Consider the following 24,833-nt stretch of genomic DNA (forward strand, 5'->3'; position numbering starts at 1 on the left):
GAAATGTCTAGGTGTGGAGCCTGAAATGGGTACTTCAGGTGTTGGAAGACAAAGGAGATCTGAGGTCCCAGGGGAAACTGACTAGAAAGCAGAGGGGTTCAGGTATCAAAGATTAGACCTGGGGTGTTGTATGTTGGGGATGATTTAATTTCTCTGAACAGATCAGTACTGTCTCAGTCTGCTTTTACTGATTCAACAGGATGGGCTGACTCTCAATAGCAACCTAACAATACTGTGTGATTTTTAACAGACAGCATATATTTGGGAGCCAGACAAAACAGACATGCAATCATGTAATAAAAAGATCCAGGAAATTCTTCAAGGAAGTTTCTCTGACCCTCTCATCATCCTTCTCTGTCTCCCCTTTAGGTGGCATACTCCTGTTATCTGCTTCCATAGTACCCAAGCCTGTTTCTTTTCATAGCAGACTACTTAAAGTTCTGTCTCAAGTCAGTATTTGCTGTTACTCTGTAAGCTTCACATGGGAAGGTACCCTATGCCTGAGACCCTGCACACTATCATGGCTTGTTATGGATTGGATTGTGTTCCCCAAAAATGTATATCAACTTGGCTAGGCCATAATTCTCAGTACTGTGTGGTTGTCTTCCATTTTGTGATATGATGTGATTATCCGATGTGTTATAAATCCTAATCTCTATGATGTTAATGAGGCAAGATTAGAGGCAGTTATGTTAATGAGGCAGGACTCAATCTACAGGATTAAGTTGTATTTTGAATCAGTCTCTTTTGAGATACAAAAGAGGGAATCAAGCAGAGAGGAGAAGGTCCTAATTACCACCAAAAATGAAGAGCCAGGAGTGGAGTGTGTCCTTTGAACCTGGGGTCCCTGCACTGAGAAGCTCCTATATCAGGGGAAGATCGATGACAAGGACTTTCCCGGGAGCCGACAGAGACAGAAGGCCTTCCCCTGGAGTGGGTGCCCTGAATTTGGACTTCTAGCCTCTTAGACTGTGAGAGAATAAATTTTTATTTGTTAAAGCCATCCACTTTATTTCTGTTGTACAACAGAACGAAACACTGCCCAGTCCTGTGCCATCCTCACAATCATTGCTATGTTTGAGCCTATCATTGAAGCCACTGTGTCAGTCTATCTCGTTGAGAGTCTTCCTCCTTTTTGCTGACCTTCTGCTTTATCAGGTGTGATGTCCTTCTCTAGAGACTAGTCCCTCCTGATAACATATCCAAATTACGTGAGATGTCCCACCATCCTTGATTCTAAGCAGCATTCTGGCTGTACTGCTTCCAAGACAGATTTGTTCATTCTTCTGGCAGTCCATGGTATAGTCAGTGTTTTTCACCATAATTCAAATGCATCAATTCTTCTTCAGTCTTCCTTATTCATTGTCCAGGTTTCACATGCATATGAGGAGACTGAAAATACCATCACTTGGTTCAGGTGCACCTTAGTCCTCAAAGTGACATCTTTTCTTCTGAATACTTTAAAGAGGTCTTTTGCAGCAGATTTGCCCAGTGCAATCATTGTTTGATTTCTTGATTGCTGCTTCCAAGTAAAATGAAATCCCTGGCAGCTTCAGTATTTTCTCCATTTATCATGATGTTGCTTATTGGTCCAGTTGTGAGGATTTTTGTTTTCTTTATGTTGAAGTGTAATCTATACTGAAGACTGTAGTCTTTGGTCTTTGTCAGCTTCCAGCACCACAGCAACATGCAAGCCACCAGTGTGACAAACAGACACACGAGTGGTGGTCATGACTTATGGCAGGTGTTAAATAATTGTCAAAAAAACTCATGGATAGATGGATTCCATAAAAATTACTATAACTTCAAATTTCTTTAAGAAGTGGAGTTTTCCACTCTCTATTCCCAGATGATAATGCCTTTCCTCTTTTGACCTGTATCCTCTTTGCCCATGCTCTTCCTTGTAATCAGGAAATATTTTAATAATACTAATTGAGCTGCCCAGGAGAAAGTGAAACACAGTTATAATAAAACCTTGGTTTCCTAGAGTGCAAGTGAAAGGTGGTGATTTATTTAACTAAATTCCATGACCGTTCGTATTCTGACTCTTTCTTTTGAAAATCTTTTTAAGTTGTATTTGTACAACTTCCTGTCTTGGTAAGTACATCATTCAAACTTTCTTTCAGATTTGAGGAACTTGCAAAGACTCACAGTTACCATTTGATCAGTAAGTCAAAAGGTATTGCCCAAGCACCTACTCTGTGTATTTGGCATTGTGCTTGATGTGGGAACATAGAAGTATGACATCATATAGATGGCATGGATGACCTTGGGGAACTGTGTGAGCCCACATACAATTAGTGATGTGGGGCTGAAGTCGGGGGTCTAGGTCATTAGTGCTGCTGGGTTTTCTAGTTCTTCTGAATCAGAGGGTGTGGAGATCAAATATGTCCTAATGCCAAGACAGGATCTCGAAATCTCTTCTAAATAGCTAGCTGGTTTTACTTTTTGAAAGGGTAGGCCCTTTGGCTGAGAATTACAGTGGAGAGCCCTGATTAACTAAATTTTCCAACTACTTAGATTTTACTATATATGAGATTCACCTTTTTAGGCATAGTATATTCTTAAAGATTGCCTCGAGTTGCATCAACATAAGGCAGGTTCCAGGATGTGTATCCTGGACCTTAATGGTACACATGATTGCTTGCATTTTTTCAGCTCCTAGCCAAAAAAAAAGCCTTCACTAACCACCCTATTTAAAATTGCACCACCTCCCCAGCCCTCCTCACCCCCGTCACAGGTTTGTTTTTCTCTATAGAAGGTGGGAAGAACAAATGGACTGGAGACAGAAGATTGTTGGTGTCTGGAACCTGAAAGCAGTGAGTTAAATTGAAAGAGAGGAGGTGGTGGTCAGAAAGCATGATATAAATTGAGATTATATAGGAATTGCAGATACTGGTAATTACAAGGTCTAAAGCTATGACCACAGAAGCAAGTAGCTGAAATAAGTGGAGGACAAAATCACTGGAGGAGAAGAGAGCAAAGAACTGAAGTATCTGAGTAGGTACTGAAATTGCCAAAAATTGAAATACGAGTAATGTTGGAGAGAGTCATAGTAAGCCAGGAGTCAAAATCATATAAAAAATTAGAAAGCATAAGCCTGGGGTCAGTAGATGCTTACAACAGTTGAGGATAGTAGGTGCTATAACCTGAACTTAGGAGTATCAAAATGGGGAGTTTTTTAGGGACAAGGGAGAGAGAATGCTCTGTAAATGGGAATGAGAAATAAGGAAGACACTTAACTACCTCTAGGTCCAGTGCCACAAGGGTCGCGGTAGAAAAATCAGTCATTACTCTTGAGATCAGCAGGGGAAGCAGTGTCCTCAGGGGAGAGCCAGGTTTCTGTGACAGCAAAAAGGTAAAGGAAACATTCAGAGAGGAGTTGCAGTATAGGGAATTCTTCTGGAAATGGACTTTGAATTTCCAAGGGCTGAGGGGCTTGTTATTGGAAAGGAGTGGAAGATGAGGAGAGAAGAGGGATTGTGCAGAGCCTTATAGGGATTAGAGTATGTGTGGGAAATAAGGGGGCTCTGGGAGGCCTGGACTTCTAGTAGGGGCTGACATATACAGGGATGAATGAGATTCATCTTTTTGAACTCAAGGTAGATAGTGGTAGTGAGGCTGTGAATGGTGGGGTGGGGGTTTGGGGGTTTCTTGTTGGTACCAACAGAAGGAGAGGAAGGACTGAGGAAACAAACCTGACTTAGTTCTAGTGTGAGGGGCTCACTGTACCCCATCTCTTGCCAAGAAGAGTGGGGCTTTCTTTGGGTGTCTTGGACCACCCTTGATCCCAGATGATGGAGCTGATTACATGAGGAAACTTTCCAAACTACCAAACCAGGTATAAATTAAACCTTGTCTCCTCCCTCAAGCAATTTGCTTTTTGATAAATAAATTTACACGTGTGTGTATTTGTATATGCACTAACACATATACACACATCCATATACGTATAAAACCCGCTGCCATCAAATTGATTCCGACTCATAGTGACCCTGTAGTACAGAGCAGAACTGACCCATAGAGTTTCCAAGGCTGTAATCTTCATGGAAGCCGACTGCCACATCTTTTTCCCACAGAGCAGCTGGTGGATTTGAATCCACCTTTCGGTTAGCAGCCGAGTGCTTTAACCACTGTGCCACTAGAGCTCCTTCCATTTACATATACACACACAAATAACCAAATAACATAGATACAGATAACTAAAATAGAGTGCAAAACATAAGAATCAGGGAAAGTTCTATAAGGTTTCCAAAAGAGAGATGACCTTCACCTGCAGTGAGCAGGGAGGGTTTCATAGCAGGGATGTTTTATAAGTAAGATAAGAGTCTAAGTTGGACTCAGAAGGATGAGCAGGATGGTAACGGGAATGCGGGGGATGGTTCTGCAGGCAGAGAGAGAGGGTGTACATTTTAGCTGTGGCATCAGGGAAGAGAGAAGTGAAAGAGCACTATAGAGTTACAAATAGGTAGTTTTTTTTTTAACTTTCCTATTCAAGTGGTGAAGGAGCCCTGGTGGCACAGTGGTTAAGCACTCAGCTGCTAACCACAAGTTTGGTGGTTCGAACCCACCAGCTGCTCTGCGGGAGAATGATGTGGCAGTCGGGAAAAATGTGGCGTTCTGCTTCGGTAAAGATTACAGCCTTGGAAACTGTGAGGCAGTTCTGCTGTCACATGGGGTTGCTATGAGTCGGAATCGAGTGGTGATAAATCATCAAACTTTATGTTTGTTTGTTTAGTAAGTTAGTAACGTGATCAGACCGTATCAGGAAGCAAATCTAGCAACAGTGTGTGTAATATTTAATGGTGGATGCCAGAAGTAAGAGACTATGAAGAAGTTGTTACAGTAATCCAGACAATAAGTAATGTCGGCCTAAACGATTAAGCACTTGGCTGCTAACCTAAAGGTTGGTGGTTTATACCCACCCAGGAGCTCTTCAAGAGAAAGACCTGGTGATGAGCTTCTGTAAAGATTACAGCATAGAAAACCCTATGGAGCAGTTCCACTTTGTTACACGGGCTTGTTATTATAAGTCACAATCCACTCAACAGCACCCAACAACAACAACAAACTAGGGTGAGGAGTCCCTGGATGGTGCCAACAGTTAAGCACTCAGGTACTAACCAAAAGACTGGCAGTTTGAATTTACCCAGAGACTCCTGGGAAGAAAGATCTGGCAGTCTACTTCTGAAAGATCACAGCCATTGAAGACCCCATGGAGCACAGTTCTACTCTGAAACACTGGGGTTGCCATGAGTCATAATCAACTCAGCAGCAACTAGTTAAACTACAGTAGTTGATGGGAGTGGAAAGAGAGATGAATGATAAAGATACTGAGGTAAAAGCAAAAAGTCTTGATGACTGACAGGTTGTTGGGGTCGAGGTAGAAGGAAAGATCAAGGCTGACCATCAAGATTTAAATCAGAACAACTAAGAAAATAGGTCAGTCAAGTCAGGAAGAGTTACTCGTGGATAGGAGCATGATTTTTATCTGAGAATTGTAGGTTTTGAACTTCCAGCAGGAATCTAAGTGGGATGTCCATCACAGAGTTGAACTGAAGATACTAATTTGGTGGTCATCTGCAAGAAGATGAGACTTAAAGCCTTGGGAGTGCATGAAGTCATCAAGGTGTGGAGTTTAGAAAGAGATGTGAAAATAGCAAAAGACATAAAAGGAGTAGTTGGGGGAATGTGAGAAATGATGGAGTGCCAACTCACTGTTAAAATGAAGAGGACATTTAAACATTGTTAAATGCTGGTTGCTAAAGAAGACAATTCTTATTTGCCTCTGAGTGAGCAATTCATTGGACAGATAGAGGAAATCATCTTGTTAAGGAAGAAAATTCTTCTTCTGCCAAAAAGAGAACAGACAACAATTGTGAGTTGAAAAAAAGGAAAGTTACTTATATATTCTAAATAATGTTAGAGGTAAGGTTAGGGTCATTGCTCAAGTGTGAGCTCTTGGTGGAAGTGCTTGGGGATTTGAAAAGAAATATTTAAAGTAGTAACTGTGAGAAAATACGATGAAAAGTCAACAAGAGGTGAATAAAATAAGGTTACGCTGCCAGAAGCTAGCTGAGGTGAGAAAGGAATTTGGAGGAAACCAAATCCTTAATAGGCTCTTGACAGTCTCCCATAAAGGCAGCTTCAAATACAAGACCTGAGCTGTCGCTTAGGATACATACACCACCCTCTTTGTATCTGACCTACTTCTGTTTATTTTCAACGTCATGTTTACAGTTTTTGGCTCAGTAGTCTGCTTTCTGTCCCATCTTCTGGCTCCTCTTGAATCTGTTACTCTTTCTGCTTCTCTTCTGTCTTTTGGGCCTAAGAACTCATTCATGGTTTCTTGATCCATTGGGCCCCTATAGCTAGCTCATGAGAATTTCCTGCTGTAGTCCCTGGCCCCAGGGATTCTCAACTGTTCTGCCCATGGTGGAGGAAGTGAAGTGTGGGGGTGATTTGGGGATTTCAGATAGCATAGATGATTTCATGGAATCAGATGGGGCAGAAAACCATGAGAAAGGTGGTGAATACTTTGTAAAATTTAGGAAAGTGTCTAGTGATGATAACAAAGATGGATAGGGGCATATTAAATAAGAGCTGTAGACTTTGAAAGAATAGAGGTTGGTAAGTGTTGGAAGGTGGGGAGTGGTAAATAACTCTTTAAGTAGCCAGTGAGAGCAAGGAGAATATTAAAGCATTGTGCTGAAGATTTTCCAAAGAAATTATGAACTATGGAGAAAGCTGAGTTTGGTGAAAGGGAAGACATAGCTAGACCATTTTGGAAAATGTGGAGAATACGGAACAAGAATTTCATAGGATAATATGGACTACAGTTCATAGTATAGTATCAGTATAAAATTTCCTTTATTCACCAACTCCATTGTGGTTTTATGGAATCCCTGACTGGGTAGTGGAAACGGTTAATGCATTCGGTTGCTAATGGAAGGTCGAGCCACCCAGAGGCAGCTTGAAAGAAAGGTCTGGTGTTCTACTTCCAAAAAATCCACTATTGAGACCCTATGGAGCAGAGCTCTACTGTGGCACACATGGGGTCACCACGAGTTGGAATCCACTTGATGACAACTAGTTATTGTGGTTTTATAAAAGAATATCCTTGTTCTTAGGAAATAACACGCTGAAGAACTATCAGGTAAAGGGACATAATATATGCAACCTGTGTGCCAATGAGTGAGGAAGAAAGAGAGTGAATGATAAAGCAAATCGTGGCAGAATGTGAAAACTTGTAGAATCTGTGTAAAGGGTGTAGTAGAGGTATTCGTACTACTGTTGCAACTTTCATGTTAATTTAAAATTATTTCAAAAAATTTTTTGTTTAAATTCATGGAGCATCATGGTAATGCATACAGGAATGGGCAGTGGTAGAATGAGCCCAGCAAAAATGAGGACTGAACTGCATAGGGGTGCCAAGGGTGTTAATGATGGATAAGAAGGAAGGCCTTATTCTTAGGTCAAAAAAAATTGCTGCGAACTTCGTACAGACCATGTTTGAACTTACGCATTATGAATTTGAGCATCGTACTTAATCACTTTTAGTCACAAGTTTTCTCCTCTTTTAAATAGAAATAAATAATAGTATCTGCCTAATAAAGTTATTAGACTAATAGATACACATGTAAAGAACTTAGCATTGTATTTAGTAAACAATAAGCAATAAAATACTGGTCTTATAATTTTTAATAAATAAGACCTTAATAAGTTGTTAAATAGAACGAAAGGAAGTTTTTACACTAAGAAGACAGATTGTGATCTGGAGTGAATTGGTAGAATTGACCTGTTCCAAGGCCAGTGGAATTATTAGTTTGATAATATACGACTCTATAAATTTACATGCTCGACTTCTGGATGTTAGTTCTATCACTTTCACAAGGGATAGCAGGGGATGAGCTAATGATTTCTCTCCAAAACTCTGCCTCACTGCCTTCTAGGTCAGGTGGTTCTCTTAGTCAATAAAGTAAAAGGTCATTAACTGTTTCTTCAGTCAGGAGCGTTCTGAAAGGTAAGGGACTGTGACATTAAAAAAAAAACAATGCTACCCATATTAACGCCATTTAAAAGATTATGGGCATTTCTCATTACAGGATTTTATCTTGGCAAATGCATACTTAAAATGTCTACTTGTACTCCTAAATCAGTAATTGGCCTGATGTATTGAAAGAAGTACCAGGCCAAATTTCAGTCAGTGAAATTAAAGTGAACAATTACTAATTGAAGTAATTTAAGGTAATTTAAGAATTACAAGGAGCCCTGGTGCTACAGTGGTTAAAGCATTTGGCTGCTAAACAAAAGGTCATGCAGTTTAAATCTACCAGCTGCTTCTCAGGAGAAAGATGTGGAAGTCTGCTTCCATAAGGATTCACAGCCTTGGAAACCGTATGGGACAGTGCTTCTCTGACCTATAGGATCACTAGGAGTCGGAACCAACTCGACAACAACTCCACAGGTTTTTAAGAATTACAGGAAGATAAATATCTCATATAAGATACAACTAGGTGAAATTGTTTCATTATAATTTAGTACTTCCTTTTCCCTTATTCCAAAAATAAAATGAATTTTGGAAAAGACACTGAAAACTTCAGTATCTTTTCTAAAATTCGCTATATTATAAATTGTACCTTAAACTATTCCCATAAACTAACAGACTTATACGTGCAGTAAAGCAAATGCTCTCCACCGATAATACCATTTTACCTCCTAGTCCACATTTTAAAGTGTTTTTGTAGCACAGTGGATGAACACAACTCTGGTAAAGAAGAGGAGCCTTTTCCCTACCTCATTGATGAGGAAGCAGAGCCTCCTGGGCAAATTTAAATCATGAAGCCAAAGGCAGAGTTAGGACAAGAACAAGTTGCCTTCTTCCCTGTTCCAGATTTGGGTTCCAGGGCAGAACTGGAACTTCACAAGTGGAAAGACAACTACAAACACTGTTTCATGAGTCTCTGCCTAATTAGCATGCAGCCCCAGAGCCTGGAGCCTTCCCCTGGCAAGAAGTTGGGGAAACACTGTTGTAAAAGGAGAAGCAATCCCTCTGCTGAGGAAGTGCCAACCAATCTGATTCAGGCTCACTCTATCTGGGGTTTTTGCATTAAAACTCAGAGTTTCCTGGTGCGTGGAAATCAAATGAATTTTGAAAAGGGCACTGAAGTATTTAGGGAGGTCTTTGGCACTGAGGATAGAAAATAAGCCTACTGGGGAGAATCTTAACACCCTCATCTTTAGCCTGGAAAAGTGAAATTACTTCAGCACTGATGACAGGAAATGTTATGACATACTACTTGTATTAAAGAGTTATCTTGAGCTACGTCGGAATTGTTTAGTCATTACTTAAGGACTGATAATACTACTAATTAGCAGAGGTTTCCAATCATGCTTTGCTATATTTGTCTTTTTTTGTATTATTCTCTATGCCATATGGAATAGTGTTTAAGAGAGAAGGCTGTATAGTTAGAACTGGGTCCAAAGTTGTTCTCTTATTGTCTTTGTGACTCTGAGATGAGACATAGCCTTATGCTTTAGTTCCCCATCTGTAAAATGGGCAGAGGAGTGCTTTCTTCATAGTATTTTTGTAAGGTTTCAATGAGATAATGCATATAAATTGTTTGGCCTAGGACCAGTCAAGTAAGTAATCAAGAGTAATCACTTAATAGATATTTATTTTTTATTTTCCCTCATTTTATCCTGTTGTATGAATGGATTTGATTTTCAAGAGTCAAGGATAAATATACATACCTTTTTTAGTCTTTGAAATATAATTACAGATCTAACAAATTCTAAGTGAACTAAAATTTACTTTGGGTTTTAATTTTTTTTTTCTTGGAACAAAATTCCTTACAGGGTGTTGCTTTGCTGCTCTAATCGAGTACGTACCTGCAATGTGTGACTTCAGATTTAAAAGATAAAATGTAGAAAATAAGTTCCTACAATCCTGAGGCATTTTTTACCTCCTTCACCATGGCATTTGAGATTTTGACATTAATAACAATTTTTTGTATTTTGTTTTTTTCTAAATGAGGGAAAGGAAATTCATACCTGCCAAGAGTTGGAGAGGAAAATAGGAAGAGCCCCTGGCACTCCAGTGTGCTAGACTGAAAACATTATTTAGGAGAACAGAGTGGGAAACCGGTGAATATTTTGGCTTTTATTAAAAGGGAGTATGCCTCATAAACAGGACAGTTGGAATGTATGGAAAAGTTCCAGTTAAAACAAGACACAAAGCACATGACTAATATGGCTTTTCCAAGTTAGACAAATGCAGCTTTAACCAGAATTTGCCTCAGAGGGGCCTCTGGAGCCCTCCTTGAATCTTGAGATTTTGATCTGTTTTGAAGTTCCGCGTCGCAAGGAGGAAAGCCCTACAAAGCGATTCTGTGTTTTCAACCCCTATCTTTCTTCTTGAGTTTCTCTCACTTTCTCACAGATTCCTACCAGGTGTGTCAGAAGACAAACTGATGTGCTAAGGTAAATAAGCAACTGCAAAATTGAATTATATCCTCTTGAGGAATTATTCTTGTTGTATGTTGAATGACTGGCCCACCAAGAGAAACCTCATTGTCTAGGAAATAATATGAACTGCAAAGTTATTTTCACATGAAAATGATAAATATTCTTTATGCTCATTCATCCACTTCCCAGGTCAAAGAATATATGTCAATATACAGATACGATATAATCTAAAAACAATAAAAAAAAATTGTTGTTTCACCTATCCTTTAAAACCAGCTTAGGCCCACCTTTAAATGAAGATATTCTTCCTCCATCACTAATTTATGGCCTCTTCTGCCTCGTCTCACATTTCCTGTAACCTCAGCATGAATGCCCTTGCTTATTGCTTTTATTTCTTATTCTATGTCACCAAAATACTGGGCATTTAAAGTGACCATAGGCCACAGTTTGCTCAGGGAGTTCCAGTTTACACCTGTTGCACCAATATAACTAATAGAGCCCAGTTTCAAATTAAGAAATGATTTAGTGTGGAGTGTACTTATATGTCCTCCGAATGTATGCTTCAGTCAGGACTTTTTCAAAACAAAGTTGATTACAATGTGTGTAATCGAATCACAGTGAAAAGTGACCAGCCTTCTTGTGACGGCCCATTTCAACACAAATGAGAGTCATCAGTGGCTTCACAATGGTTCTTCTTGTAAATTCCATCATGAACTAGAACTATGGTTTATGCCATCCTCATGTCGGGATTGCCCTAAACAGGGCAGGGCAAACTGATGGAATGTGGAGGCATTGCCTTAACATTTCTTAACCTGCCCAAGGTTGAAAGTGGCCTTTTAAATTTTTTTTTTCCCTTTTCCAGTCCAGAAACCTTTATGTTCACATAAAACCCTGTTGTAATCACATGAATTTTTTTACTATGTTGAAACTTGTCCCTGAAACATAAGGATTACATATAATAAGAGCCTAATAAACCTGGTTAAGTAGAAGCAAAATATAACTGTTTTTTCCTAACACTGGCATTATAAGGAAGTTCTGCTCAGTAAGGAATTACTCAACTTTATAGGAGTAAGAAATATTTGTTGAATTCAGATCTGAGCAATGAGGAAAAAAAATAGGGAATTTGGTGTCTTTGCATCTGATAATGGTAGCATTACGAAGTGCTGCTTCAACTCAGTATCATTCAGTCATATATCCAGAGGACTTCTTTAGAAAGAAACTAGCCTTGCTTTAAAATAAATCAGCAGACTTATACAATATTCCAAAAAAAAAAAAAAAATCCGTTGCTGTTGAGTCGATTCCAACTTGTAGCAACCCTGTAGGACAGAGTAGAACTGCCCCATAGGGTTTCCAAGGACTGGCTGGTGGATTCGAACTGTCAGCCTTTTGTTTAGCAGCTGAACTCTTAATGACTGTGCCACCAGGGCTCCATACAGTATTAGAAGACCAAATAAATGTAAAGGAAAAAAAAAAGGAAATAGTCACTATAGATGTGTTTGGATTTGTTTTTTTTTTTCAGGTTTGGAGGCGTCAAAGTGAATCATCCAGATGTGTATCATTAATTAAGCATAGATATATTACCTTTTGCAATAAATAGGTTTTAGAAATAAAGACTATTTAAAAATGTAAGTAATTAAGAGCTATGAAATCCTTAGGAATTAAACTGCCATGTTAGCCTCAACTTAGAATATCATTTGCTCACTACACATTTATTAATGTGTACATGGGTGGTGCAAGCGTTAAGTGCTCGGCTACTATCGGGAAGACTGGTAGTTCAAATCCACCCAGAGGCAGCTTGGAAGAAGGCCTGGCTATCTACTCTGGAAAAAAAGTCAGCCATTGAAAATGCTACTCTGAAACACATGGGGTCACCATGAGTTGGAATTGACTTGAAGGCAACTGGTCGGTACCATGTGCTAGGCTTGGGCACTGGAAATACAAAGAAAATGTGTCTAAGCACCTGTCTTCCAGGAACAAAGAATCTAATATTTCAGCTTCCCAAAGGAAAAACAAGTGAATAAAACATGAAAACATACATCTCTTCAGCATGGATGGTCTACTTCATATAAAGTAATGTTATGCTTTGCACTTCTTTAAAAACTTTCACATTAATGCTGCTCAAATATTTCTTATTAATTTATATTTTATAACTAGGATAAAAATTTATCAGTTAGGAATTGTGTTCCTTTGCTAGTAAGAGGGCCTTTAAAAGTGGCTTAAGTAACGTTGGAGTTAACTTCCCTCTTATATCAGAAGCAGTTCTGAGAAGCAACCCAGAGTGTGTACATTGACTTCACAGTGCTGTGAGTGGCCTGAGCCCCCTTTATGTCCACCATTCTTAGCAATGACTTCCTTGAGAAAGGCTCCCTCAGGTCTGAGGATAGCTGCTGCAAATCTAGACATCATAATCCATGTTCCAGGCAGGAAAAAGCAGAACAAGCATAGGGTCAAAAGGAGCCTTCCAGCTGAATTAGCCCTCTTGAGAAGCTTTCACAGAAGCCCTGATCTCCAACTTCTGCCTCCATCCCAATCATCAGAACTAGTCCAAGGATCACCATTATTGCAAGAGTGACTGGGAAATGGGACATTTCAATTTTTCTCAGTGCCATCAAAACTAGGATACTGTTTGTAAAGAAGTATGGGTAGGTAAATAGCAATCTCTGCCACAAAACTCTAATCATTTATCATGCTCTGGGGTACATCATTGTAGTACACGATGCTGGCACCCCACCCAAATTCCTCTTACAGGGTTGGTACACTCATCCTGACTCCTCTGAGTTCTGGCTGTTAATGGCTCATAGCTGTCCTCTTCTCTGAAGAATTGCCCTCTGCTACAGGGAGCCACCTTGCTCAGAGATGCCTGGGAGGTTACCCCTCCCTGCCTACACTTACCATTACCAGGTTATCCACAACCAATAACTGACTGATATGTGGGAATAAAATCCCTCAAGATGGGACAACTTTGTGGTGCCGTTTTTGCTCCAAGTTCTGGGTGGGCTCAGACAGAGACCAGATTTCACCTACACCAACATCCTTGCTTAGTATCCTGCCCTGTCCTGTCCTTCTTCCCTCACTTCCCTTCTCCTCCGTAAATCACTTGCCAAGAATCTCCATCTCAGGTTCTGCCTCAGGGGAACCAAGACAATTATTTTTTCTTAAAATGTCGTCATTTCCTCACCCTTCCTCCTGAGGCACTAGAAGAATTGAATGTAATCATACCGCCTCCTTTTCTCCAAATACACCCTTTAGGGTATCAAGCCCAAACACTGGAAAAGTTAATATGTAAAGAAAGAAAGGAACCCAAACTGTATTTTTTGTTGTTTGCTAGACAGAAATACTGGTGTATGTTTTTTTCAAGTGAAATTAGAGGCAAAATTATTTAGGCAAAATGGTTTCCCCCATAAAGATAACTCATTTCCATTTCCATGGGTTAAATGTGTATTTGCTACAAGTTTGAAGCAAACAGTGTGGCAGAGACAGAAGAGAAGAATTTGCCAGACTATGCAGGGAGCTGCTGCTAAAGAGCAGTATTTTCTGAATGTATAATTTAGTAGCAAACTACAAATAGTAAAGTGAGTTTTTCAACTACTTCTATATGGACACAGTTGAAATATACATTTCTGGAGTAAAAATTACTTTAGTAGCTGAAGTTTTGTCACAGTTGTATTATAATTGTTATTACCTAAGCAGTCCTACTTCTTTATTTCAACAGTAAAATTATGTATCATATATTCAGAATACTAAATAAAACTGAAAAAATATTGTTAAATAAAGAGTGCTGTTTTGTATTATGTATATATGAAGTCCAAGGATAACCCTAGGGGAAAAAGCACTAGATGTAGCTGTCCTGTGTGCTTTCTCCACTTTTTTGCAGTCCTGTCTATGGCATGAACTTCCTCGTACTACGTCCTCTCTAGCTTTTCATAGTGTCCCTATTCACATCTACCTTTCCCAAAGAGCACCCGGTGCTTTCTACTTGTCTCCCATGGCCCTTTACTTAACAACCATTAAAATTTAACTGACTTTTGTTTTGTATCCTATACCTTTATTTTCAGAGAAGTAGGCCTAACCACCTACCGCCTATATTTTTGTAGAGGTTTTCAGGAAACAATTAAAACTTGGAATACCTGCACAATGGCAAGTGATTAGAGCACCAATTTATTTCTTCATTTCAATTTTTAAATCAAATGATCCCCATTTCCATCAAGTCGATTCCGACTCATAGCAACCCTGTAGGATGGAGTAGAGCTGTCCCATAGGGTTTCCAAGGCTGTAATCTTTAGGGAAGCAGACTACCACATCTGTCACAGAGTGGCTGGTGGGTTCGAACCACCTGCATTTCAGTTAGCAGCCGATCACTTTGCCACTGCGCCACCAGGGCTCCTCAAATCAAATAATACCATATGTGAAATCTCTGTGTAAAAATAGAACTTTCAATAATCAGATAATGTATTTGAAAGATGTCTATAACATTTACATAACTATAGTATACATCTTGAACAAGGAAGCCACAAAGTTATACCCTAAACTTTACTCTGTGTGCTCAATTTGCCTGGATTTGACTGTTATCAAAGTAGAATATGTGTTCATTATAACAGTGTTTACTTTGTTCTTTTTAAAGGAAGTAGCTTTATGTATCCATGTTTAATTTAATTTGTATTGTAAATGCAATTAGGAAAGGGATACTTCCTGGAAAAAAATGCATTTCTCACAAATCATTCCATCTAGGAGTAACATGAGAATCTAGAATGATTGATTCTGATTATCAGGTACTACAATTTTTATCAATTTTACTTGATTCTTCTTCCAAAAGAACTGTGGATTTCCTTTAAATGTTGTTGTGTAGACTTTAGGGCTGAAAATCGCTAGAAGTGTTTCTTAAAACTGTCATTTGATCTGATCATTTGACTTACTGGAAGATTCTAATATAAACATTGAACCTTTTATTGTCTGTGTGTGTGTGTGTTTTTTTCGGGGGGATGAGGGGTATTATCTTTCTCTTCTCACCTATATAGACTAAAAGTTCTCAAAATAAGATGAATCAACTACACAGTCATGACATAAGTGAGTGTCCTAAATAAGTAGTTTCCTGATTTTTGTGTATGCTAACCTGTTGATGATGGGTATTTATCACACTTTATGACAGATGGTTACTAGAGGTCATTTCACATGCGTCATAAACATTTAGTTCTGGGAAGTAATTAAATAAATTATTCAGCTTAAGTTAATGTTCATGTTAGAAAGTATAAAAAACGTTAAAATGTTCTAAGAAGATTTTCAGTGATTCAGAATTTCAGTAATACCAAAACTGTGTTTGTAATAGGCTGAACTGTTGTGTATATATTTGACCTAATTGGCTTTTAAGATTCATTTTGAAATAAATAAATGCAGTGATATTTTTTATTTAGGAGCTATATTTTTAAAATTTTATTTTATCTTTATGTCCCAAGGATGTTTTTTTAAGACAATCATTTACAACAAATTTAAATACAAATAGCATTTTCTTTTTTTGAACCTATAACTACACACACACGCACACACGCATATATGTACATATGCATACAAATGGGTATACGTATAATTCATTATATTAATTATAATATCATTGTAACAGTTCCATTTATTTAGTGCTTATATGCTTTAGGAGCCCTGGTGGCACAGTGGTTAAGAGCTTGTCTGCTAACCAAAAGGTCAGCAGTTCGAATCCACGAGCTGCTCCTTGGAAACCCTAGGGGGCAGCTCTGCTCTGTCTTATAGGTTGCTATAGGTTGGAATCGACTCTACAGCAATGGGTTTGGCTTGGTTTTTGTATGCCTTAAGGACTACAGTTGGCATGCTTTGCCACACTTCATTCTCATGTCAGTATTTTGATATAGGTATAGCTAATCCTGTGTTAAGGAGTCCCTGGATGGAGCAAACATTTAAGCACTTGACTGTTAACCGAAAGGTTGGCGGTTCGAAATCACCCAGAGGCACCTCAGAAGACAGGCCTGGCAATCTGCTTCCAAAAGGTCACATCCTTGAAAACCCTATGGAGCAGTTCTACTCTGCACACATGGAATCGCCATAGTCGGAGTCAACTCCATGGCAACTAGCAACAACAACTTTGCGTTACAGTGAAGGAAATGAACCCAGAGAATTTAAGTAACTAACCTAAGGGCACAAAGCTAGTGAGTAGCAGTGCTGTGGAAGTTTGTTCCTATAACCATGTAGTAACACTACCTCATCACATTTGTTGCTTCCAGTTGTAACATAATGAGAAAAAGTAAGACTCTCAGCCCATGCTCATAGATAAATAGAATAATTTAGAATGTACACACTTACTGCCAATACGATTTTAAATCCTCTACTAGTTTCTATCAAGGCAGCACATTCTTTAATGGCATGGGATTTTGTGAGACACTGAGGACTAGAGTAAATCAAAAAAGCAGTATCTAAAGATAAGTGGTTTAAAACATTATTAGTCTGCTTCCATTGGCTTAAGAGTTTCCATTAAGATCCATAGTTTCCTTTAGGAGCCATAAAAATTATCCTTAATAAAAATCCAATGCTAGAGCATAAAGAATAAGGTTCTTAATGCAAAATCACTGGACAAATAGCTGAACAAGTGGCTCCTGCAGTTGTAGAGTGGGAAGAAGAACCACTCAGGCATAGCCTTGAATGAGGTGTCAGCAACAGGGGTTACTAGGAAGCCACCACAGGAAAGCAGCCTTTGCGTGATGTTGAATCGGGAATGGGACAACAAATGGACGGAGTTAATGGACCTGGACCCTGATGACAAAGTGCAGGTCTCTGTAAACAACAGTCGTGCGTTGATGGGTATGCAGTGTAAAAAAGACTTCTGCTCACACCAAAGATTATGTGTGTGTGTGTGTGTGTGAGAGAGAGAGAGAGGAGATTCCTAACAAGTGCTGGCTAATAGAACCCATAGTAGCATGACCGTTCAGTGTAAAGAGTTGCTATAATGGGTATGATATTTGTGTTTTAGTTATTTTACTTACTTGAATATTTTGAAATTAAAAAGAAAATCCTGCTGCCCGAAGTGTATCTGGCTTGTCTTCCGTGAAGTCTAACCATGACACTGTCCAGCAATAATATTTGACACTGTTCCCAGGAAGCTCAATTTATGGTCTTTTTCCAGTTCTGCAGAACTGTAAGGTCTACCTCCTCTGTATCCATTTATGGGATCATTTTTCTTGTAGTTATGTAGATTCTGAGAAATGTCAGCCCTGGAACCTGGGTAGTATTGACAGGACCAAAGTCCCTATCGTTCTCAGTCATCATCCTTAGGTATCTAAAGTTTAGAACCGAGGTTGGCACTACAGCTTTTTGAAGACAACAGAAAGCAAAACACAAAGAAACAAGGATTTTTGGTTGTCAATTCATTATTTACCACATGTGCTGAGGAAGTAGAAGCCTGACCTGAGCTTGGATCTAGGTCAACTTAGGACAGAGTCAGAGACCATTAGTAACAAAGAGCATATCACAGACTCTGCAGCTTTCTTTCCAGGAGACTGCCAGCTTCACTGCCAGTGCACAAGTCCTACCTGTTGAGTTAAAGGCTTGGGCACATCTCAGCTGAAACCAGGCTTCATTCCGCGTTCCAGATGGGTCAAGGTTGAGTAGGTAAAGGTTAAGTTGCGTCTGCAAATGTGCTTCATTTCTAAAGCTAAACTCGTTTTCTTTCTGGGAACAAAAGCTAAAAAGGTCATTCACACTTGTGAATATTTCAGGAATAAGCAAGTTTTACAGTTTTGCAGGCTAAGCCAGATGGAAGGTTTTTAGACTAGAGAGTTTTCACAGTTAGGTGAAGGAGGGCCACAGGCAGAGCCAAGCTGGTAGCAAACAGAGCTTGAGACATTAGCCACATTTTTAGTCCTTGGAATTCTAGGCCAGGTCTGGAAAGGTCAGTGAAGAAGTTTTGGGTAATGTATAGAAGAAGTGTATATAAAGCCAAGCCAAGGTAGAAGGGAACACAGACAGGAAATAATAGAGCATCAGAGGTATTCGAAAAGGGTGGTTTTGTTTTAACCCATTGGTTTTCCAGTAAAATACAGGATGGTGTGCTCACTACCACCCTAGTTAAGGCTACTCTGCAATGTTTTTTCCCCTGTAGTGGCTCTTTGGAGCCCTGGTGGCACAGTGGTTAAGAGCTATGGCTACTAACCAAAAGGTCGGCAGTTCGAATCCACCAGCTGCTCCTCGGAAAATCTATGGGGCAGTTCTACTCTGTCCTGTAGGGTGACTGTGAGTCAGAGTCGACAGCAACAGGATTTTAGTGCCTCTTTCCTCCTTCCCACTGTCTACATGCACCCCCATGCCTCCTCCAGGTCAGGACTGTTTTTACTCTTTATTCCAGAATGTTGGGGAAAATTGAGACAGAGAGAAGTAAAAGAGAGACCAATTGGGTGGAGGTAGCCAGAGATTATGTGGGCTCTATCCCCTTTAAAACCACCGTGTCCATGCATGACTGTGCGCGCACACACACACACACACATACACACAAACCTGCATACTTTTCTGTTATGTCTGTTACTTTTTTTTTTTTAAATAGATAAACACAGATTAAAAGAAATAAAGTGAGACAGCAAAGAGAGATAGGTTTTATTGCCTCTGGGAAGCCATACTTAAATATGCCCTCTTCCCTATCCCTGCTCATCCCCCTAAAGCAGAGTGAGAAGCTCCTTCTCCTGTGGTGCCACAGTTCCTTGGTGATACCGCTCTTGTAGCATTTGCCATACTGTATTTTATTGTCTGCGTAGGTGGTCCTGTTCTCACTTGCACGGTGAACTGCTTATGACCAGGATATCCCGTGTCCTTGGGACATTTCATAGTAAAGGACAGACTGTAGGAGGGATGTGGTTGTTTCGCTAAAAACTCATGATAAGATAATATTCATTCTGTATGATATTGTATGTGTTTAAGCCTATAATGATGAGCCTCTTTTTAAGGGTATAAGTAGTCAGTGGCTAGGAGGAATAAAGGGAAATAGTTTCCAGGCACAACTATGTTATTCAAATATGACAGCTAAGTGCGGGAATCTGTGGAAAAATTAATTGGTCAAGATCTTACAGTGATCTAGTCTGAGAAATTAAATTAGGGTAACTAAAACAACTCACCTGTTTTAACTACTTTACTTCTAAAATAATCTTGCCATTACACCTGGTTCTGGTATCCTTCAATGCAGAATAATCAATGTTAAGATGATCAGAATTCTAAAGTTAGTTACTTTATATACCCATTAAGAATGTATCTCAAAGTTCATTCACTATGACTCAACATGACTCAACTTTATATGTTGAAAATGATGTCTGTATGTGACTATTTTTACAGTAAAAACTCTATAACCAAAAATACCTACTTGGTTCAGATAATATTAAGTACAACAAAATTTCGACATACTAAAAATATTTGGAGACTCCCATACTATTGCAGCAGAATTCCAGCCAAACCCAAAAATCTAACTAAAGTCACATTTTCATCACTCTCATTTCCCCCCAACCTTATGAAACCAAATAAGAAGAGCTATCCAGAAAATGCTGGATCATTTGGAATGTGCAGATTAACTCTTCCCAAAGCAATCACACATTTTTTTGTGGTGTTGTTAGGTGCCGTTGAGTCAGTTCCAACTAATAGGGACCCTGTTTACAACAGAACTAAACACTGCCCGGTCCTGCACCATCCTCACGATCATTGTTATGCTTGAGCCCATTGTTGCAGCCACTGTCATTCCATCTCGTTGAAGGTCTACCTCTTTTCCACTCACTCTACCAAGCATGTCGTCCTTCTCTAGGGACTGATCCCTCCTGATAACCTGTCCAAAGTATGTTAAAGCTGTTGTTGGCATTATTTCAGGTTTCAAAATATGTTTTGGTCTAGAACTGTATACACTGCCCAGTGTGAGACTAAACCAGTAATACTTCGTTTTATACTCCATTGCAGAAGACAATAGATGTGCGGATTCGAATGCAGCATCCTGTGCCAAGTGCCTTGCGCTGGGTCCGGAATGTGGATGGTGTGCTCAAGAGGTGTGCCTTTTTTTCTCCTGCTTTTTCCCTCTTTTCCTCACAGTTGACCTTCTCTGTAGCATGATTTCATTTCCCTAACACGCTGTGCCTTGAAGATGCTTCAGAAAAAAGGTACTGCTGAACATCAGGAAAATTTTATTTGGTTTTATGGTTGGAAACAGTGCATCTGGCTGAATATAAAATATAACCTTTTTATTAGGAAAATTATGGTAATTTTGAAATGAAGTGCAAACCATTTTATGTTTTCCATCTGTTCTATAGAGAGAATTGGCAAACACAGATAGTAACTTTTGATAGTTCAACAGGCTTTGGTGTGAAATTCTTGTTGCAGCTTGAGGCATTAGGTTATTGTCCAAGTTGGATCATTGTTTCGTACTTGCTTATAAAGAAAAGCGAGATAATTTATTGGTTCATTTCATTTGCTTTATTTGAAATACTTGGGGGTAAATGACTGACTGTTCCATAACACTGTACATTAATCCATTTGTTACTTGTGGAAAATGGGATGCTTTTCTTTTGCCATGTGACCTCATTCATGAGACATCATGTATATTTACAATTCTGTGGAATGGAGAATCATTCAAAAACGTATATTGTCCAAAATTAGTGTTTTTGTATTCTAGCAAGAGAAACATTTCAATGATCATCTTCTTAGTAAAAAGATTAGAATGCTTTCTTTCATTCTTGGCCCTAGATGTTCTCTGAGGTTTTTTTTCCTTTTGTTGGTCATTTCCAGTGAGAACTAACCGTATATAATAAATTGCACTGAAAAAGCCATCTCCTGACTTGAGGTTTCTTCATTTATGAGCTTGCCCGTATAATTTTGCATTTGCTTGTGTGGCTGTGGGTATCAGAGCCCTTTTGCTTGATGTGGAGGAAGCTCTCTAGCTTTCCCCACTGAGCCCACCACTTCAGCTCAAGAACTGCTTGCCATCATATGTCCTACCTCTCTTGTTACTGATTGCCCTGTTGTATCCCCCAGGAGGAAAAAGAAAGCTGACAAGAAGCAAAGGCTGGTGGACATCACTTTCTTTAGTAAATCAAGGCAGGATAGAGACAGGGAAGGAGCTCAAGAACAGTAGCCATGTCTGGAAGTAAGCTTCTCTCTTACTGATGTTCTGCAGGATCCCTGGATGTACTCTGGGTTCTACCAGTGGGAAAATCTGATGTCACTCATGAAGTAGGCAGTGCTTTGCCAGAGTCCATGGAATCAGGCACTATCATAGAGAGGACAGTTCTAGAATATCTGGATTCGATCCCATCACTCCCTGTGAGCCAAATGACCAGACTGAATTCACTCTACAGTCTGAGCCTCCCTTTCCTCATCTATGAAAACTTGAGTTTGGAGTTTACTTACAGGTTTTTCTCTGTCAAGAATGCTTCATGACTTCTTGTTTCCTGATCCCAAACAAGTGCTCCATTTTGGACTTTTACTCTATCACTAAGGAAGATCCCTAGAGCCCTGAAGTTTGTGCCAGCTGCTAACTACTTCAATGAGGGTAGTGTGGAGGGACTTTCAAAAAGGATTCAGAAACCCAGTTGTCAGCCAGATGTCATATACCAGCTGTGTAGAAAATCAGCTTCTGGAGGTAGAGAAGCCCTTCCCCATCTCTCACTGTAACTGGCATAAAAAATCTGGAGTCATAGCTCTGGGAGTAGCAGTACTAGCCCTGCCAGGGGAGGAGGGTTTTTGAGTATTCAGAGGAACAAGTGGTCAAATGGAATGAGTAAGCCGAGGGGAAGAGGGGTGGCTGCCAGAGCAAAGAAAGCAAGCCTGTGTCCACTGTTGGTCAGATCCTTCCAATGGGACCCCAGGGAAAACATGGGGAAATTCACTTGGCTGTTCACATCCCAAAATGCTCTTCTGTGTAGTACAGTGCAGTCCAATATGGGTGTTGAGAAAACAGGCTCTGAAGTGAAACTGATCTAGGTTCAAATCCCAGTTTCACTAGTTTCTAGCTATAAATATGTTAAGTTACTTGACTACTGTGAACTTGGTTTTCCTTATCTCTAAAATGGAAATAATAATTGGACCTACTTCAGAGTGTTGTGAAAATTAAATAATATATGGGAAGAATTTGGCACACAAGTAATGCTTAAGAAATGGGAGTGTTATTATGCAGGACTTTAGTGAGAATCTGAAGCAACTTATTCAGGTTTAGGGAACCAAGACTGTGTGAAGAATACAATCCCAAGGTTAAAACTCAGACACGGTCCTCATCATGAACAGAAGGAGCTGTCCACTCCCACTGGCTGACCTGACATCATCGAGAGGAAGAGTGTAATGATTAATTTTGAAAATCACCCACTATTTAGGAACAGATGCAAATGATGTCTTATTTCTCACCCAGGAAGGATGAAAGAGCAATGAAGGAAGGGGCAGTTTTTCTCTGCTCATGATTAGAACAGATAAGCAGTAACAAAATAAGCCTGGCTTGTATAATTTTCAAAGCTGGTTAAAAGTAAAAGACCACAAGACAACTCAAGCAGGGTATATTCAGTTTGCTTCCATTCTTACGTAAAATGTTAATCTGCTGTTCCATTTACTTGGCCTTCTCTTTCCCTCCATAGTATATAAAAGTAATTGGAAAACCATTAGAACAGAAAAAACCTTACTGAAACAACCTAGTTTAATTCCTCATGTTCCTTTTCTAACGTATGTGAAAGAAATGGCAAGTTCTGAAGAATTCTCTTCCTCTCCAGACTGATACATGTGGTTCAGGGTGTGATTGCATGGCCAGAAGTTTAGAAGACAGCCTTGGAGCATAATTGTACTAAAATATAATATGAAGAGCATTCTCTGTTAAAAGGGAACGTTTTAGTTTGCTAGTACTGCTATAATAAAAATACCACAAGCAGGTGGCTTTAATGAACCCAAATGTATTCTCTCATAGAAGTCTGAATTCGAGGCACCAACTCTAGAGGAAGGCTCTCTGTGTCCACTCTGGGGGACAGTCCTTGTCTCAGCTTCTCTAGTGTTCTTCTCACATTCCTTGGAGATCTCCACATGGCATCTATCTTACTCCCATTCCTGCTTGCTTCTCTCTGTGTCTAATCTGATCTTTTTATATCTCAAAAGTCATTAGGTTTACGAAACACCCTTCTCTGATATGGCCTCATTAACATAACAAGAGAACTCTATTCCCAAATGGGATTACATCCACAGGTATAGGAGTTAGAATTCCAACATATATTTTGGGAGAAATAATTCAATCCATATCAGGGAAGATGATAGAATTCTTTTGTTTCTGTGCAGGTTGCCAATTTTGGAAGCTGGAAGGACTCAGAAATGAGTATAAGAAAAAAATTTCTTAGTCATATCCCTAGATTATTATATTAAATGGATAAAGAAATAATTGGTGAAAAGCCAACCGGAGTAACTCCAACCTGGGCTTTTCATTCTCAGATAGGTTTTCCATGCAGAAAGTTGGAGTATGACTTTGCTTCTGTGTTTCTTGTAGGAAAGTAAAACATAAGAAGTAGAAGAAATTACAGTGACACCCACCCATTGCCATCGAGTCAATTCCGACTCATAGCGACCCAAATACCAAAAATTAAAAGGGTGTGGTTTCAAATTACTTCTCTTTTATACAAAGTAGAAAGTAGGCCACAGTGGGCAGGGGCAGCATTCCATTCTTTATTTTGATTCCACAGTCTTTTATTCCATTTTCAAACCTAATTGTCAAATTGGCAATATTTTTCTAACTTAGTTTTTACAGTGGGGTAAAAAGAGCCATGCTGATTCAGATGTTGCAAAATAATTGAGACTATTTTGCCTGTTTCAGCAAAACTATTTGACATTTAAAGGTCAAATGGCATAGCTTAATGTATACTTTCCGTGAATTAATTGCTGCTTTTTCATTCTGAATACATAAATAATACAATCCATGACTGGAAAAAAAAATTCAGAGCTATTTGTACTTTATTTCTATTCTATGATTTAATGTCTTGGGGTTTTTACATCTTTGGCATGTCATTTGAGACATAATTGGGCAAACAGGTACCAAGCCTTACCAGTGACCAGTTGCCATGAGTTGCTTCCAACTCATGGCAATCCCATGTGTATCAGAGTAGAACTGTGCTCCATAGGATTTTCAATAACTGATTTTTTGGAGGTAGATCACCAGGCCTTTCTTCTGAGTTGCATCTGGGTAAACTCAAACCTTTACTTAGCAGCCAAGTGCATTAACCATTTGCACCACCCAAGGACTCATCAAGCCTTAAGCACCCTCAGTATTCTTCAGGCTGAAAGAGAGGTGTGGCGCCTCCACCTAGCCTGAAGCTCTCAGGAGGGTTGTGACACATACTCAGCTGGCTTATATGCCACCTTTCTCTTAG

General features: G+C 39.4%; 1 protein-coding gene across 1 annotated transcript in view; it reads left to right on the plus strand.

The window, feature by feature from the left end:
* The window catches only part of ITGB8 (integrin subunit beta 8), an 89,716-nt gene that overhangs the window by 17,041 nt on the left and 47,842 nt on the right, over positions 1–24,833 (plus strand). Inside the window, exon 2 of the mRNA XM_004377439.1 lies at positions 20,410–20,495. Within this exon, the coding sequence (XP_004377496.1) occupies positions 20,410–20,495 (86 nt within the window). The remainder of the gene's footprint in view (positions 1–20,409; positions 20,496–24,833) is intronic.

The sequence above is a fragment of the Trichechus manatus genome, unplaced genomic scaffold (genome assembly GCF_000243295.1).
Source record: "Trichechus manatus latirostris isolate Lorelei unplaced genomic scaffold, TriManLat1.0 scaffold00050, whole genome shotgun sequence".
Classification (NCBI taxonomy): Eukaryota; Metazoa; Chordata; class Mammalia; order Sirenia; family Trichechidae; genus Trichechus; species Trichechus manatus.